The 15365-nt window shown below is 36.9% G+C and overlaps 2 protein-coding genes across 6 annotated transcripts in view; one reads left to right on the plus strand and one right to left on the minus strand.

Moving 5' to 3' along the window:
- Positions 1 to 6101, minus strand: part of prkcz (protein kinase C, zeta) — a 91632-nt gene extending 85531 nt beyond the window's left edge. Inside the window, exon 1 of one of the 3 annotated variants that reach the window (XM_043246733.1) lies at positions 5269 to 6101. In XM_043246733.1, the coding sequence (XP_043102668.1) occupies positions 5269 to 5339 (71 nt within the window). In that variant the 5' untranslated portion in view covers positions 5340 to 6101. Of the gene's footprint in view, positions 1 to 3949; positions 4093 to 5268 lie in introns of those variants that run through there. The other 2 variants (XM_043246734.1, XM_043246731.1) reach the window with 2 other exon arrangements.
- Positions 6102 to 7575: 1474 nt separating this feature from the next.
- si:ch211-150o23.3 (deleted in malignant brain tumors 1 protein) lies at positions 7576 to 12820 on the plus strand. Of its 3 annotated transcripts, none has more exons than XM_043246896.1 (8): positions 7576 to 8122; positions 8319 to 8354; positions 9281 to 9598; positions 9686 to 9997; positions 10072 to 10386; positions 10934 to 11083; positions 11167 to 11222; positions 11671 to 12820. In XM_043246896.1, the coding sequence occupies exons 1-7, from the start codon at positions 8089 to 8091 to the stop codon at positions 11202 to 11204; spliced, it is 1203 nt and encodes a 400-aa protein (XP_043102831.1). In that variant the 5' UTR covers positions 7576 to 8088; the 3' UTR covers positions 11205 to 11222; positions 11671 to 12820. The 3 variants fall into 3 exon arrangements, with proteins under 3 accessions (XP_043102831.1, XP_043102832.1, XP_043102833.1); XM_043246897.1 differs by having other exon boundaries at positions 11705 to 12820; XM_043246898.1 differs by having other exon boundaries at positions 12163 to 12820.
- The last annotated feature ends 2545 nt before the right edge of the window (positions 12821 to 15365 follow it).

The raw sequence follows: 15365 nt of genomic DNA on the forward strand, positions 1-15365 counted from the left end.
ATTTTTTACCTAATCAAGCAAAGAGCTACAAGACTATTTTTCTTGTATTTTTTGTTTTACAAATCCGTCTACAGACCCCCCCACAGTTCCTGTGTAGATGGAAAATGTGATGTATAACTGTACGACAAGTCAGATATTCCATTTGTGTGTGTGTGTGTGTGTGTGTGTGTGTGTGTGTGTGTGTGTTTTCTGTAGCAGCTTGCCCCTCAGCGGGGGAACCTTCATCATGAGTCCATCATCTGCCACCCTGCCCTCATGGCTCCATCCGTCTCCCACCATCCTCAGCCCCCACATGACTGGCTGGCACCGAAGCTGGGGGTGAAAGGATCTCCAACCGCATGGCTCTCTAAGGCCTGATCAACTGATAAATGTTAGGAGTCCCTGGAGCAGCTGCCGTTTGGATGGCGCCTCGCTCGGCGCTGACGCAACTGAAGAGGCAGGGAGGGAAATTAAATTCCAGAGCGAGCCATGTGAAACATTTCTGATTAACTTCAATAAGTGCTAACCATCCCTGAGGATGCCAACAGTTAAATAAAGCAATTTCAGAGGTGTTAATTTCTCACTCCATATTAAAGCAGAGAGGGGTGGTTCTGAAATAGATGAGACAGACAGAAAAAGCGCAAGTGTGGCAATAATGTTATTTGCACTGAATAAAAGAGGAGCGGAGGGTGATAAATAAAGACTTTGTGGGTTAATCATGAGTCTAGATTTGTGAATGATCACAGTCCTCATCACACATGCATTAGGCTTTTCGCAAACTAAACAGTCGCAAACTAAACATCTGACCCTGTAGCTATCACTTCAATAAATAAACCACTGAGATTCAGCAGAGCCACACCTCCCCTGGAGGTTTTAGTCAGGGATTTAAAAAAAAGGCAGATTCATAAGAACCCGGTAGTGTAAGTTAAATAAACAAAAAATGATAATCGCTTTACCTTAGAAACACTTACAAAAAATATGGTTTTATTACAGTGTTTGGGACAGGAATGGGTCACGGCTGAACAATCATTTAAAAGTAGATGTTTTTTTGAAAGACTAATTGACCGTTGTGACCCATCCATATCCAAAAAGTTCATTCACAAGGACGTTGAAACTTAAACGCAGTATTTGAACTTTGAAATGAATCCTATTATTTAGCAAGTGTGGATTCAACTGATTGAAAATAACAGTAAAAAATATCATTTCTATTTTAAATAAAAGTTGTTTTTTTACTTTTTTTATTCATCAAAGAATAAATAAACTGCATAATGGTTTCCACAAAAATATTAAGCAGCACAGCTTGATAATAATTAGAAATGAGTGGCACCATTAGAATGATTTCTAAAGTATCACGAGTTACTGGAATAATGGTTAATAATAAAAACGATTATTTTATTTATTTTATGTAATCATATTATTGTTTTGGTTTTTATTTAGTTTGATTTATCACAAAAAGACTCTCCAAAACAGAAGCAAATAAAAGAAATCTTCGGTTTCAGAGTAAACGAGACACTACAGTACATGTGTGGCCTGACTCTTTTCTATCGTTAAAATGATGAGCAGTTCCGGATAACAGCTGTGGCTCATACGCGCAGACTGAATCATCACGAACACACCCTGCTCGTTTCTGATCGACTTACCAGACTCGACCATAAAACCCACCTGAAATAGTACAGCTAGACCCCGAGAAAGCCCACACAAGAGATGGAGTGAATTTAAACAACGCCCTGTCTACAGAGAACAGGGTCATCGGGTTCACCACTAGATATTCAAATTCACACAGAACAGATTTGCATGAACAGGAAAGTTTACTAAATTAAGTCTGTGTTGTGTTACTGCGCTCTAAACTTAGCACTGAAAGTTTAGAACACAAACACAAAGAATTTAAGACCTATTCACACTGTTTGGTTTTTTTTCAGCGAGTTCAGACTATATATCTGAAGTGCACTAAGATGCCTCACGTAAATGCATTATATACAAAAAACTGGTAATATGAGAACTTTTTTATAACATTATAAAGTTTCGCTTGTGGTTTCACCTTATGCTTGTGATTTATGACTAGTGAGTATTATCTACAGCACTATCTGTGTGGTTGCTATAGCAAATCAAATCTCTCTAAACCTCTTGAGTCCTGGACTAAAGTCCAGCATTGGAAATGGAAATAAGAAACACTTGCCAAGTTCAATTCTCTCACGGCACGACAGGCTGCTGATGGTTCAGTAAAGTACGCTTGCACGCTTTTTCTTTCATTGTTCAAAGTTAATGATTCAGCGTACTGCTGAGATGGTTTGTTTATGGTTAATTATGTGAAAGACCCATTATAATTTAGCAAAAATCATAATTTGTGTTGTGGAGAATAAGAAGTTTATTCAGCAAAGATGCATCAAATGTGACAGTAAAGATATTTATAATGTAATAAATGCTGTTTTGTTCTACTTTCAATTCGATTCAAGTTTCATAAAAAAAAATGATTGCAGTTTACACAAAATTATACACATTACAACTGTTTTTAAGATTGATAATATGAAGTGTTTCTTAAACATCAATTCAGCTTATTAGAATGATTTCTGAAAGATGATATGACAGGAAATTCAGCTTTGTCATAACTAGAATAAAACACATTTTAAATTAAATATTTAAAAAAAAAAAACAATATCACAGTTTTACCATATTTTTGATTAAATAAACATTAAATAACAGAGAACATAAAATACTTCTTTCAAAAACATTAAAAACATCTTATCGACCCAAAAGTTTGATCAGTGCTGTTAATGCTTGTTTAAAAAAAAGGAAAAAAAACTGAAGTCCGTTGAAACGTTCCCTAAAATGAATGACAAGCAGAAAGCTTTTGTGACTGGCCAAAGAAAAAAGTTCAAGCCTCTCTCCTGACACTTCCTGACATTTCAGTATCAGTCAGGTAACACGGAAATTTTATGCATGCATGGTAAAACAGGATAAAGCATTTTCTACCAGCGTGACAAACTTCTGCCTGTTCAGCGTACAAAGCTACGAAATGTGACCCTGCAGGTGACTAACAGGGTCAACGATGTTGAGTATCCAGCAATTCCCCCCTCTGAGATGAGCCATTTAAAACAGCCTAATCTTTCTTGATTGCTCAACAATGAAACGTCTTGGACTGAAACCTAGAGGCCTGTGCTCGAATAAACAGTGCCTGGAATCTGTGGAAAAAAAAGTCATTATTGAGGCTTATAACTTGTTGCTAGGCAACCGCCTGGCTCAGGTTGTCAGCCAGTCACCAAGATTTCTGTCCCACCTGGTGTTAACTTCCTCCAAAATATTTTTAGAAGTGGGAATCACCAAGGCTTTCAAAACGCTCTGAAAAGCCTGACCCAAATTCGGAGAGCTCTTTACACACTCATGTAAGAGAGGAATTCACACTTCCACACACACAGAGGAACTCTTCACTTCCTATAGCAGGTTCTCTGGCATGCCATCAGGTAACTGTGCTATGAATCAAAGGTCTACTGTATCAACACCCGCCGAGCCGACAGGACATAAATAAAGTGCATTTACGCAGTCCAAAAATAAGTTACAGTGCAATTATCTCATGCATTTATCTACAGAATGCTTATACAATATTCATATTTTTTTTAAAAACAACTAGTCGATGAGTATGCAATAATAAAAAGTGAAGAATCTATGTTCCTCATTATTTGACTACTAAGTCGTGAAGTTAAATACTACATTTCAAATCACGCAAAGCTGCTTCCATTTTTCCCCAAATTAAACAGCATAATGACAAAAAAGGCCAAATTTGGGTACGCTCTCCTGTAATTCATAGAGTTAAAGTTAATATTACCACCAGTTGTTAAGGTGTTTTTTTTCACCAAAAAAAAAAAAAAAAAAAAAAAAAGGTCACATAATTTATATGAAAGAATGTTCATTTTTTCAGTTTATCCAAAAATAAATAAATGAATACTTTAGTAATAAAAAATAATCATTTACTCACCGTGAAGTTATTCCAAACTTGTATGATTTTTTTTTGCCTGTTGGACACAATATTCTATATTCAGATATATGAAGAATGTTGTTAATCAAAGCACTGCTGGAAGCCATTGACTTCCACAGTATTTTTTTTTTTCAATGGCTACCTTCAAATCGTTGGTAACCAACATTCTCTGAAATATCGTTTTTTGTATTCAGCAAGAAAGAAACTCATACAGGTTTGGAACAACATGTGGAACTTTCCCTTTAAGAATGCTATTACTACTTTTAAAAAAAGCGGTTTCGAAATAAACTGTATCGTTCACGTTGTTGACTTAAGGGTGGGTGATATCAGCCGCTGTTCGTCTTTGAGTGATGAATGATGTGATTAATGGCAATGATTCACAATGATGTATGCAGACAGTGCGTGTTTGTGTTATTTCACGCTTAGCTGACCACTTACATCACGGCCACTTTTAGCCAAGAATGTCTAAACAAAATATAAAGCCTACATTTTAAAGGCAACGGAGTATCATCACGAAGGATGAGGGGAAAAAAGTATAATGTCCGAAGCCACAGTGGGGGTCAAAATCAGCTCAGTCAATTCAAGTCATGTGTGTGGCATTCTTGGTATTTTTATAGTAGATTATTTTCTATGAAAAGTGAAACTTGCATTTTATAAGGCTAATAAAATCATCTTCAAAGATGAATGTAATAGCATATTATAAATAATAGAACAGCAGAGCTGTGTTGAGCAACAAGTGACAGTAAGAGCACAAACTTAAACCCACAACAATATTTATGTTTTTAAACTGGTAAAAACATAGCAGTAACGTTGGCACCCATTAACTTTAAAATAGCTATAGAGCTTTACTTCATTTTGTCAAAATATATTGATAATTTCATTATTTGTAAAACTTTCAAATGTCATAGCTAAGTACACCTTTAAAAATAATTTGCAACACTTCATATTTAAAAGATTAAGAATATATTAAGAACTGAAATGTAAAAATAATTGAGTATTTACTAATATTTTATTATTGGCAAGAAAAGGCCTGGATGTTTTACGACATGTCTGATGTTGTAAACTGCATTGTTGTAAAATGCCTCAGCTGACAACGTCTCAAAGACAAAAAAAAATGCCGTTTAAAAACTGTATTACGCTGAATAAGTATTAAAACATTCAAGGACGTCAAAGTTTGTCAGGTGTGGGAGTCAAGTGCGTTTGCAAGCATGTTCTGCTTACATTAAACAGCCAAAAGCCGGGCATATTCCGACCTTTGACGCCACAACACAGCAGGCCAGCTTTAAAACATTAACCCTGTAAAAGTTTACGACACTCACCCTCCGTAATGCGCCTTTACTTTCACATATTCCGAGGGCAAATCCATCATCGATCCGTTACTGACAGGCATGATAACTCCCAAAGTCCACAAACACTCTCTTGGGACAGAAATAAAACAGCCTCTGCGTATCAGAAGACGATATCAGACGTGAAGTGTCATATTTCCGAACGAACCGTTTGAGTGAATCTTGTCCGTAATGCTCCCAATGTCGCGTCACCGCTGAAACGATCCATATCGCGAGCGTGTTCTTCAGTTTCTTTCCGGTACGCTGGATTTTACGGTGTCTTTGCTATGGTTACTCACAGGGGCGGGGAGACACAGAAGTATGGCTACTTCCAGGTCTGGATTGGCCTCGGAATCCACCTGTTGTTCGCCTGCGCTTCCGTGGGACATTCCGTGCGTGTAGCGCTGTCGCGAGGAAATTTACCAAAGTAGCGCTGCACTTTGTAACATCGCGACAGAAGAGCGCGACGGCTTGTTTCGCGCGAGACGCGACGCGTGTTCTATTATTCCATCCGCCGTGACGTCAGCGAGGAATGTGCAGATTCTATGAACGCTTTATTTTCAGGTGGATAACGGTTTGCGGGTCCAGCCGGCCTCGCTCTCGTTCTCTCTCTCTCTCTCTCTCTCTCTCTCTCTCTCGTTCTCTCTCTCTCTCTCTCTCTCTAGGTAGAGCCTGATGCTTATCCAATTAAACAGAAGTAGGTCGTGCAGGGAATAATGCACGTGAATGGGCTAAAAACTACACCTGAACTCCTGCACTTCTCAAGAAAGACGCAGATGGAACCATTTACTTAATATAACAGGATGATCCTGTTTTGGCCGACGTTAAAAGTGAATTTTGAGCACGTTTTGTAATGTAATTTAAATATGTTGTCATTAAACTATTTTAATATGTATTTTTAATAACGTTATTTTTTAAACGAGAAATAGCACTGAAGTGAGAAGCTGGTGCAAGATCAAGGTATTTAAACTGAGTTTAGCATCCACTTAAAATAAGGGAAATTATTTAAAAGTAGCACTATTTCAATTCGGAACATAAAACAAGGAACAAGCTTGCTAGAGCCCTTGAACTTATGTTTCTGATTTAATTCATAAACACATTTGCATGACATGCATGATATATAATTCAAACTTTGATGCCTTTCTTGACTGTCTCTCTCTCTCTCTCTCTCTCTCTCTCTCTCTCTCTCTCTCTATATATATATATATATATATATATATATGTGTGTGTGTGTGTGTGTGTGTGTGTGTGTGTGTGTGTGTGTGTGTGTGTGTGTGTGTGTAAAGTTCTTTATGTAAAGTTTTAAAGAAATCTAAAGCATTTGTGTGTGTGTGTGTGTGTGTGTGTGTGTGTGTGTGTGTGTATAAAACTTTACATCAGGTGCAATTTAGTTTGTATTTGTTTCACATTATACTGAAAAACACCGAACAGCTGATCTCTTGTCAATTAATTTTTTTAACAAAGATTTAAAAATACTGTAACAAAATGTTGGGAGGACGAATGGTCAGTTAAAGGAAAAGTAATTCCCATTTTATCCACTTGATGTCGCCACAAGCCTATTCAGAAAAATCCTTACCCTGAATACTACTTAAAACTGTTCACCGACCTTATTATAAAAGTTGTGGTTCTAATGTTCTGTCTGATATTAATTGACGATATTTCAATTGTAATATTGACTCATAAAATTGTAGTTGGCTCCTGTATAGCTGAAAGATGGGTTATTTTGATTTATGGCATCGTTAAACTATGCCTCTGAATGTGTTTTTCCACGTTTAAGCCTAAAATTGCTTTAAGCCTTGAGGCAAATCGGCGTGAGCGTTTTTGTGCGCAGATCTTGCGCAACATCGTAGAACAGTAAAAACATCTACAGTACATTCTCTTCAGCTGAATAATGGGAAGTCTGACTCATTGCCGCGAATCGACTCATATGAACAGTTCATTTCAAAGAATCTGACGTATACGTGTTTCGCAGTCCTTGACACCCTGGCGTAGCCTGTTACGGTTACAATGCTGTTTATTACGTTTATTAATAAGGGTGGTAAAGTTATTTAGAGTGTCATTTGCAATGTTTCAGCTCATGGTGATTGAGAATGATTCATTTGCGTTCAAAACAATCTAACATTCATGCAACGTTGCATGTTGTACGAATAACGCTTTTGATGCAAATATTATCTGTAATTCAATAAATTCTTTATTAAATCAAAAGTCATTTTACGCACCATCAGTTAAAACCTCGCCGAGTCGTTTCGTTCCGTTGACTCGGTTGATTCGGAAAGGTATTAGCGGTATATTGAAAAGATCCGGTTCAAAAGAACGAGTCGTTTACGCATCGGTCGTCGCCAGTCTACATTATCACACTGTTTGTGGGAATGCCTTACGCGCGAGAAAACAAACAGCTCACAAGAGGTTACTGACCGCAGATTTACGCGATTATGCTTTGCAAATACGTCGGTTTATATTTTACGCCGCTATGCGAATAACTCTCTTTACTTTAGGGAAACGTTAGCATATTAGCCGTCCGGTTCTGCGATTCTCTCGTGTCTAAATTGTTATGGGCTATTTGCTGCTGTTAGCCTATGCTTTGAAACACGAGTTATGATAGATAATGTATTTGTATCAATAACGTGGAGGTGAAGTGAAACAACTCGTGAATTGAGAAGTGCTAGTTAGCCAGCTAGCTGAATAGACTGAAGTGCTATGCATCAACTTGCTCCTGGTCCTCCTCTCAGCTTTGAGATTGCTAACATTGTCAGAGACATTTAGTTATTAAATGAGCCTAAAGCCCTGGCACTTGTGTTACATGGGAAATCTACAATGTCGAGGATTCTTCTGGGCCTGGTAATGCTTGGTTAGTAAAATGTATTCCTTTCTAATTAAAATATGTATTGTAGGACACCTGAGCATTGTCAGCAGCTGCAACCGTAGTGCATTGGATCCATGTACGGGTGCAAAAAGACAAAAAAAAAACATGCTAAATGTTTCTGAATTTTAGAATGAATATGTCAAGAGTATAACATGCCTTTAACTTTTGGCTTCTTTAACAGGATGCACTGTTGCTGTTGAAGATGTTCAAGCCTTTGGTGAGTTATTGACTTTGTTATTGACAATATGTTGTCTGCAGTAGGGGTTTTATATATTATAAAAGCAGAATATTTTCATGTATAGAGACTTATTTATGCTGTGTAAGAAATAAATGAATGTAACATTTTGAAGATGCATTTAAAATTAAATTTTGTGCTGTCATACAAAATAAAAGTTTGCATAATATATGCGTGTGTTGTTTAATATTTTTAATTATCAATATACACAGCATATATTTTGAAAATGTTTACATGTATTCACGTTTAAATTTCTGTTCATATCATTTATATGATAAACATATTTTTAATATATTAAACAACATATTTTTCTGAAATATATACATGCATGGGTGTTTATTTATTTATACATAATACAGAAATACAGCACAAACTTTTACATTAGATGTGATAAATCATTTGACAGCTATTATTAAAATGCATGCTAAATTAAATTACTGTAGTAATCTCTGGAGGATATATACTTTATTTTAAGTGATCACTAAATATTTAGTTATAAAGAACAAATTAAATGTAATTTGAAAATGTGAAAAATCGTAATTTAAGTAAATAATCGTAAATCCAGTGGACTTTGAAAAGCACTATTCTGAGCCACTGATCAAAAAAATGAATTTAATATGCATGCAATTACTGTATTCATTCAAATTTTGAATTAGCTTTTCTTTTTTATTTTAGTTTTAGCAATTTTGCTGTCGTTTTTATTAGTTTGGGTTTTTAAAAATATATTTCTATTTAGCTTTATTTCAAATTGTCAGTTTATATTCAAACTTTTTAACGTTTTTTACGTTTTATATTAGCTTATAGCATTTTAGTCATTTTCTATTTCATTTTATTGCCACTTTATTACTGAAATAGTTTTACTTTTAGCCAAGGATAGCAACACTGGTTCACTCCCGTTATTTCCGCAGACGACCCGATCACCAGACTTGTGAACGAAAAAGCGGGCGAGCGGTGCTCGGGTAGAGTGGAGGTGCGTCATGGGCATCAGTGGGGCACCGTGTGCCAGCGCGGTTGGGATCTGGAGGACGCCGCGGTGGTTTGTAGAGAGCTGGACTGTGGCTTCGTGTTGGACATTCCGGGCGGCGCTCGTTTCGGACGGGCCGGTGGAGAAGTGCTGTGGAGGAATGTGAAATGCTCGGGTGACGAGTTTGCCCTGGATCTGTGCGAACGCTCTCTCAATGAAGACGTGTGTACACACAGCGAGGATGCCGGGGTGGAGTGCACAGGTAAGCGAGCGACTGAAAGGTCTGTATGTATTTTACCTTTCCGTCCCGTGTTTTGCAGTTATCCGTAATTTGCTTTTCTCCGACCAGGAAAACTTCTAGCACCCACCTTGTCCATTCAGTCTCGCTTCTACACGTATTCAGCTGCGGAGGCCGTTCACTTTAAATGCACCGCCCCGTACTGGCAGTCTGTCATTGACTTCCATCTGTACAAAAGAGGAGTGGACACTCCGCTAGTGACCCAGAGAGCCGATCCCAGACAGATGACTGTGGATCTGACTCTTTCAGACTTAGAGATCTCCCATCAGGGCAGCTACAGCTGTCTCTACAGGATACACACCAAACTGGGAAACTCTCCGTTGGGATTTTCTCCACACAGCAACTTCATTAACATCACAGTCTGTAAGTCGCGTCTGCTGCTAAATTTGTGAAAGAGAGCTAAATGTCTCAGACTGACATTTATTTCTTATTCTCAGTGGAGATTCACACTCCCCAGATCTGGTACAATGCGTCTCCCGAGGCCCGGCCGGGTTGGGTCATCCGGGGCCACAGTTTTAACGTCACCTGCTCCACGCAGCCTCAGTATCCGGGAGGATCCTTTCAGCTGCGGCTCATCAGGCCCAACGGGACCGTCCGGCACTCTCTGCCAGCCCTCACTCCCTCCGTCACCTTTACCTTCTCCAATGCCCAGTCCAATAATGAGGGCTACTACTGCTGTCTCTACAAGGTCCAGACTGGAGAGCGCACATTTATTTCGAGGGAGAGTCAGCCTTTACCCATCTCTATTCGAGGTGAGTTGTGCACTTCCAGGACGGATGGACTTGGGATTTTTTTTAAATGATCTGTTCAGCACTAAAATTAGCATAAAAGTGAAATTTCACATTTTATATTCCATTTATTTAACAATTCATCAAGTCATCCATGTATGTTTTTGATTTATTTTATTAGACTTTATTATTTATTATTATTTTACAATAATTACATTCATATGGAAGCTTGTTTCCACTACAAAATAAAGTGAAACTTTTGTTATCTCTTTAAGATGCGAGATGAGAAAAAAATCACAATTGTGGGCCATGAACTCTAGTTATGATGGAAAACAGCCTATATTTTGAAATGAACTCAAATTGAGGAAAAAGTCAACAACAAAAAAATGTAACAAAAATTTAAATAAGAATTAAAATATGAAGGTCAAAAAGTCAGAATTGAGATGTAATCTGCGATTAATAAGTAGCAATTACTGTTTTTATTCTGTGATGGGAGCAAGCTTCCATAAACTTTTTTTTTTCAGTTTTATTAGTTTTACAGAAATAATTTTCTGTTTTATTGAAATCTCAGAAGTAGATCCGGTGATGAGCCCGGTGTTCATCAGTTTACTGGTGTCCAGTTTGACGTTTGTGGTGGCCGCGTGCGCCATTCTGATTGTTGCCAAAGTGTACTGCAAGAGAGTGAGCAAACCCACAGAGCTGGAGCGAGAGAGCAGGACCTGTGAGTAACTCTTTATTTAAAAAAAAAAACAAAAAAGGAATAATTTGCAATTCTTTTACTGACAGCTCATATTTTCCTTACAGGTGTTGACAACACATACATTGCTTTGACAATCAAATAGCAGGAGTTCGAAAAGAAGGTAACATGAGTTGTTTATTGTTTAGTTTTGTGTCGGCGTTGTTGTTTTTTCTAATCAGGCACAGCACGATGAATTATGAATTGTACATCTGTTGTGGGAGCAAGCACTTGAATTAAGACCCGAGTATGCTTCGGGTTTTTTATGCTTGCACTGTTGTATGCGCATGACGAAAATTTAGTCAGCAGCAAAGTACATGATAAAATATGCTCCCGCAGCCCGATACAATGCACGTGCTTTTGTTTTTGCAGTACCCGTTTCAACTGCTAGCTGTCAATCTTGCATAACGCACCTTTAATCAAGTATACTTTTATTGCTCGGTATTACCTAAGGGGAGAAAAAGCACAGGCACCGAACAGTGATGAATTGGAATATGTAATGATGCAATGAAGGCATAATGTGAGAAAGTAACATCTGTGTGCTGCATGTTTTGGGGTTTTTTTGGTTTCAGCAACTAGAAACTGGTCATTTTGTTGGCGTTTCAGTGGTCTGTCCAAACCAAAAGGAGGGTCCGAGTTTGAAGAACAAGCGCAAACCACCGTTTCTTACTATCTGCCATTCTCTGTCAGTCACAGAGGAACGTCTCCATTGTCATTGGTTGGAGGTTTTTCTTTCAACGTTACTGGAGATGGGATTTTCTTCTCTTTTTTTTTTTTTGGATTTCAAGTAAATGCTGACATCACTAGACTTGAAGATGGGTGACATTACAACACAAGCTGTTGCACTAACAAGGTTAAAAAGGGCTTTTTAGTTTTTAGAGGTACCATGTCTGACCCCATGTCTTCCCATATTGTTGCAGGTAAAGACTGTAAAACTGTGAAATGTCGTTTTTTTGTTTGTTTTTTTTTTGTTTCTTTGTATTCTCCAAGGGGCTTTATAATTTAAAGATATATATATATTTATTGTTTTTTCTACTACATTTCTTATGTTTGTTTAATCACAGGTGGGACAGACAGCCTAAGAACAACCTCTACTGCATTAGGTCGCTACAGGGATATCAAAGTATTATCAACTGTGTTTTTACCCGGATTGTTCTTTTTTTTTCCTTTTAAAAATGAAAGCGGGCTTGTCTGAACGCGTTATACACTAGATCTGACGTAATGCCGTTTCTTACATGAACAAAAAACAGCACATTCAATAATTCCTGTATTTACAAATATAAACAATAATTAATAACAGTAATAAAAGTCGTAGTGTGAATTATAGGCATAGTTGAAATATTTTAAGCAACACTACTATTGTCTAGCGAAGCCGAGAAAGCAGTTACGAACACTACAGTACAGTATATACACTCCATATTTAAAAAGGAAAAGCAAAATGTTTCTAAATGTAACCGAGTCACGTGTAGACCGAAACATCTGAAACCCAGATAGGCTTGTTCAGTTCACATTTATACGTATATGTTTTGTACCCATTAAAAAATAATAGCATACGAGCAAAACGCTCAAATAATATTAAAAAAAAAGCTGTGCGAAAACACAGCTGTCACTTCCTGTTGCATCCATGTCTTGTAATGTGGAGAATTAATGTTTATTTTGTCGCAGTTTTTGGTACGTGTAATACAATTTGTAGACTTTTGCCATTAAAAACAAAAATCACAATTTTGACATGCATGTTTTTACTGTTAAAAAGTTTCTTTTATTAAAACCTGTAGTTTTTAAATCACAAAACACCAGAAAAAACCTCATACGTAGCTTTGACCTGTTGTAAAGTAACGAACACTAAATTCAGCAACTTTATACTTCGAAATATGTACAAAATAGCTTTGACGTTTTCTGTTAGCAGACAAGTGGTGATAAACGTATGAGAAATGTCCAAGAAATGACTAAAAATACAATACTGTAAAATGTACTGCAGCATTACGACGGACAGTCGTCCTCACCAAGGAACAAAATGCATCATAAAAAAAATTATGTTTTTAACAGGTGCATCCTGTAGCAACCACTTCCTTCATTTTCACAAAAGAGTACAGTGTCAGGCCATTGCTTTTATAAAACATCACACGCCACATTTAAGGAGTCAAACCGCTACAATATGTCAAAAATCACATCTATTGTGCTGGACATACGCTTGTTTTCTAAATGTAATAATCGGTTTAATCGCTAAAGGAAGGGTTACACCAGTCTTTTGACAGGCTCTGCCGATTCCATATTTGTAAAAACCAAGTACAGAAAACCAGATATGATCAGAAATACTAAAAACTGTAGCCAGACTGGGACTAGGCGTGTTGAACTTTTCTCCGGTGTTTCCTGGATTTCAGATTCTGTTGGCAGGTTTCTTGTTTGTGACACATTACGGTAAGGAGCTTGAGTCCTGTATGTGGCAGGCCTTTAAAAAAAAATTATAAACCACACATTCAATTAATAAAAAAAATGGCTCAGTATAATTCTACACAAAAAAGAAAGCCATCTTACTCGTCTATGTAGTCCATCGCTCTATAATCTGACCACGTTCTAATAAAACAAAAGGAGCTTTTTAGTTTCAGTATTAGCATAACATGATTTAAACCGCTATAATGTTCAGGTGGACTTACCTGTCGGTCACGTCGTTGTATCGTTGCTAAATGAACACAGATATAGCATTATTAATGCAGTCATTGAATACAACAAGTTCTTAATAGGTGTTATTACTCACAGGTCTGCGATGCTGAACGTAGGTGTCTTGTTCTGGAAGGCAAAAGTGCGATCAATTCAAATCATTGCTGTAATATGACATGACATCTAGATGATCGTGTGTTGTGTTGAATTACCCTCCTCCCTGTAAAATGTCCTGTCGGATTGAGCTTTAGTTCTTCTGGGTTTAGTCATGGCATCTCTTAACTTTTTCTCGTAAAGGGCTCTGGTGGAATCTGTTTGAATGAATAGTACACAAATAAAAAGAAAAACAAAGTAATGAATTAAAAATCGTAAAAAAGTCAGCTAGTTAAAATAAATACTTTTCATTTCAAGCTTCAATACTTTCAATTTCATTAACATTTATTTTTAAAATCTGAAATTAAAACTATGAAGATCATTACGCAGACATAAAAAAAACAAAATGAAAAAAACGGGATTATTACAATGAAAATGGAAACAAAACACAAAACTAATTAAAAACAATTATTAAATCAATAAAAGTATGCAACCAGCCCGTTCTGGTTACAGTGGCTATTAAACCTACCGACCACAGGACCGTGTTTTATCCCATAATCATCCAGCATCAACCTGAGCTCCTCGTTGGATTTACTGCTCAACATTGTCAGAACTTACACTCAACGACGGCGTCTGGCTTTCCCTACGAAATACTTATTTTTCTGTGAAATCGAAAATGAAATTTGTGGAATAGTACGCGGTGTTGCTTCATCAACAGTGGCAACTAATTGCTATGCATTGTCCTCACAAGGAGATTTGTATAATCTTCATTTATATTTGCATTAATATGTAAAATACCATTTAACGGCCTCGATATTAGCCATAATTGAGGTCTGTGGAATTTTAAAAAATTTTAGCAAAAACTTTACTAAACGAATCGATACAATGTTATCTTCAAATCACATATCTAAAAACAAAATACTTTTTTATTCATAGTCCGTATATAGTATCTCCCAACATATAGACTCATTCGGTTAACTCGTGACTTTATTTCTATACAGAGAGGCTCGTTTGCGGTTGTGAATGGCACACTAACCTCGTTCGCAATGCTCGGACTCGCTTAAAATTGGCGATACGTTAACATAACAAATAAGCAGATAAAACAGACGTTGTGGTTGATTTTAAGTTAGGCTGAGGAATACGTGGCCGTAGATATGCTCGTCTACAAATAACCCGTATCCGGTGTAAACAATGTGACGCACTTCCGCAGCGCAACCAATGCGGTGACGCCATGAATTTATGTATTTATTTGTGATAAAAACAACAAATAGATCAAATTTGTGACGAAAATAACACGCATCCATTTATTAATTCATATTTATATTAAAAATGTATTTCTATTTTATTCATGCATCATTTTTAAAATGTGACTCTGGACACCGAATAAATAAACTTTCCATTGATGCATGGTTAGTTAGGATTGGACAGTTTGAAAATCTGGAATCTGATGATTCAAAAAATAAATAATAAAATTACTGAAAAAATCGTCCTTAAAGTTATTCAAATAAAGTCCTTA

Source organism: Puntigrus tetrazona, chromosome 8 (genome assembly GCF_018831695.1).
Source record: "Puntigrus tetrazona isolate hp1 chromosome 8, ASM1883169v1, whole genome shotgun sequence".
NCBI lineage: Eukaryota > Metazoa > Chordata > Actinopteri > Cypriniformes > Cyprinidae > Puntigrus > Puntigrus tetrazona.

Bases quoted from the DNA above. Each gene is read 5' to 3' on its own strand.
- si:ch211-150o23.3 (XM_043246896.1), top strand. From the start codon at position 8,089: ATGTCGAGGATTCTTCTGGGCCTGGTAATGCTTG. The intron at 9,998-10,071 runs GTAAGTCGCGTC...TCTTATTCTCAG, and splicing joins CTTCATTAACATCACAGTCT to TGGAGATTCACACTCCCCAG. The intron at 10,387-10,933 runs GTGAGTTGTGCA...TTGAAATCTCAG, and splicing joins TTTACCCATCTCTATTCGAG to AAGTAGATCCGGTGATGAGC.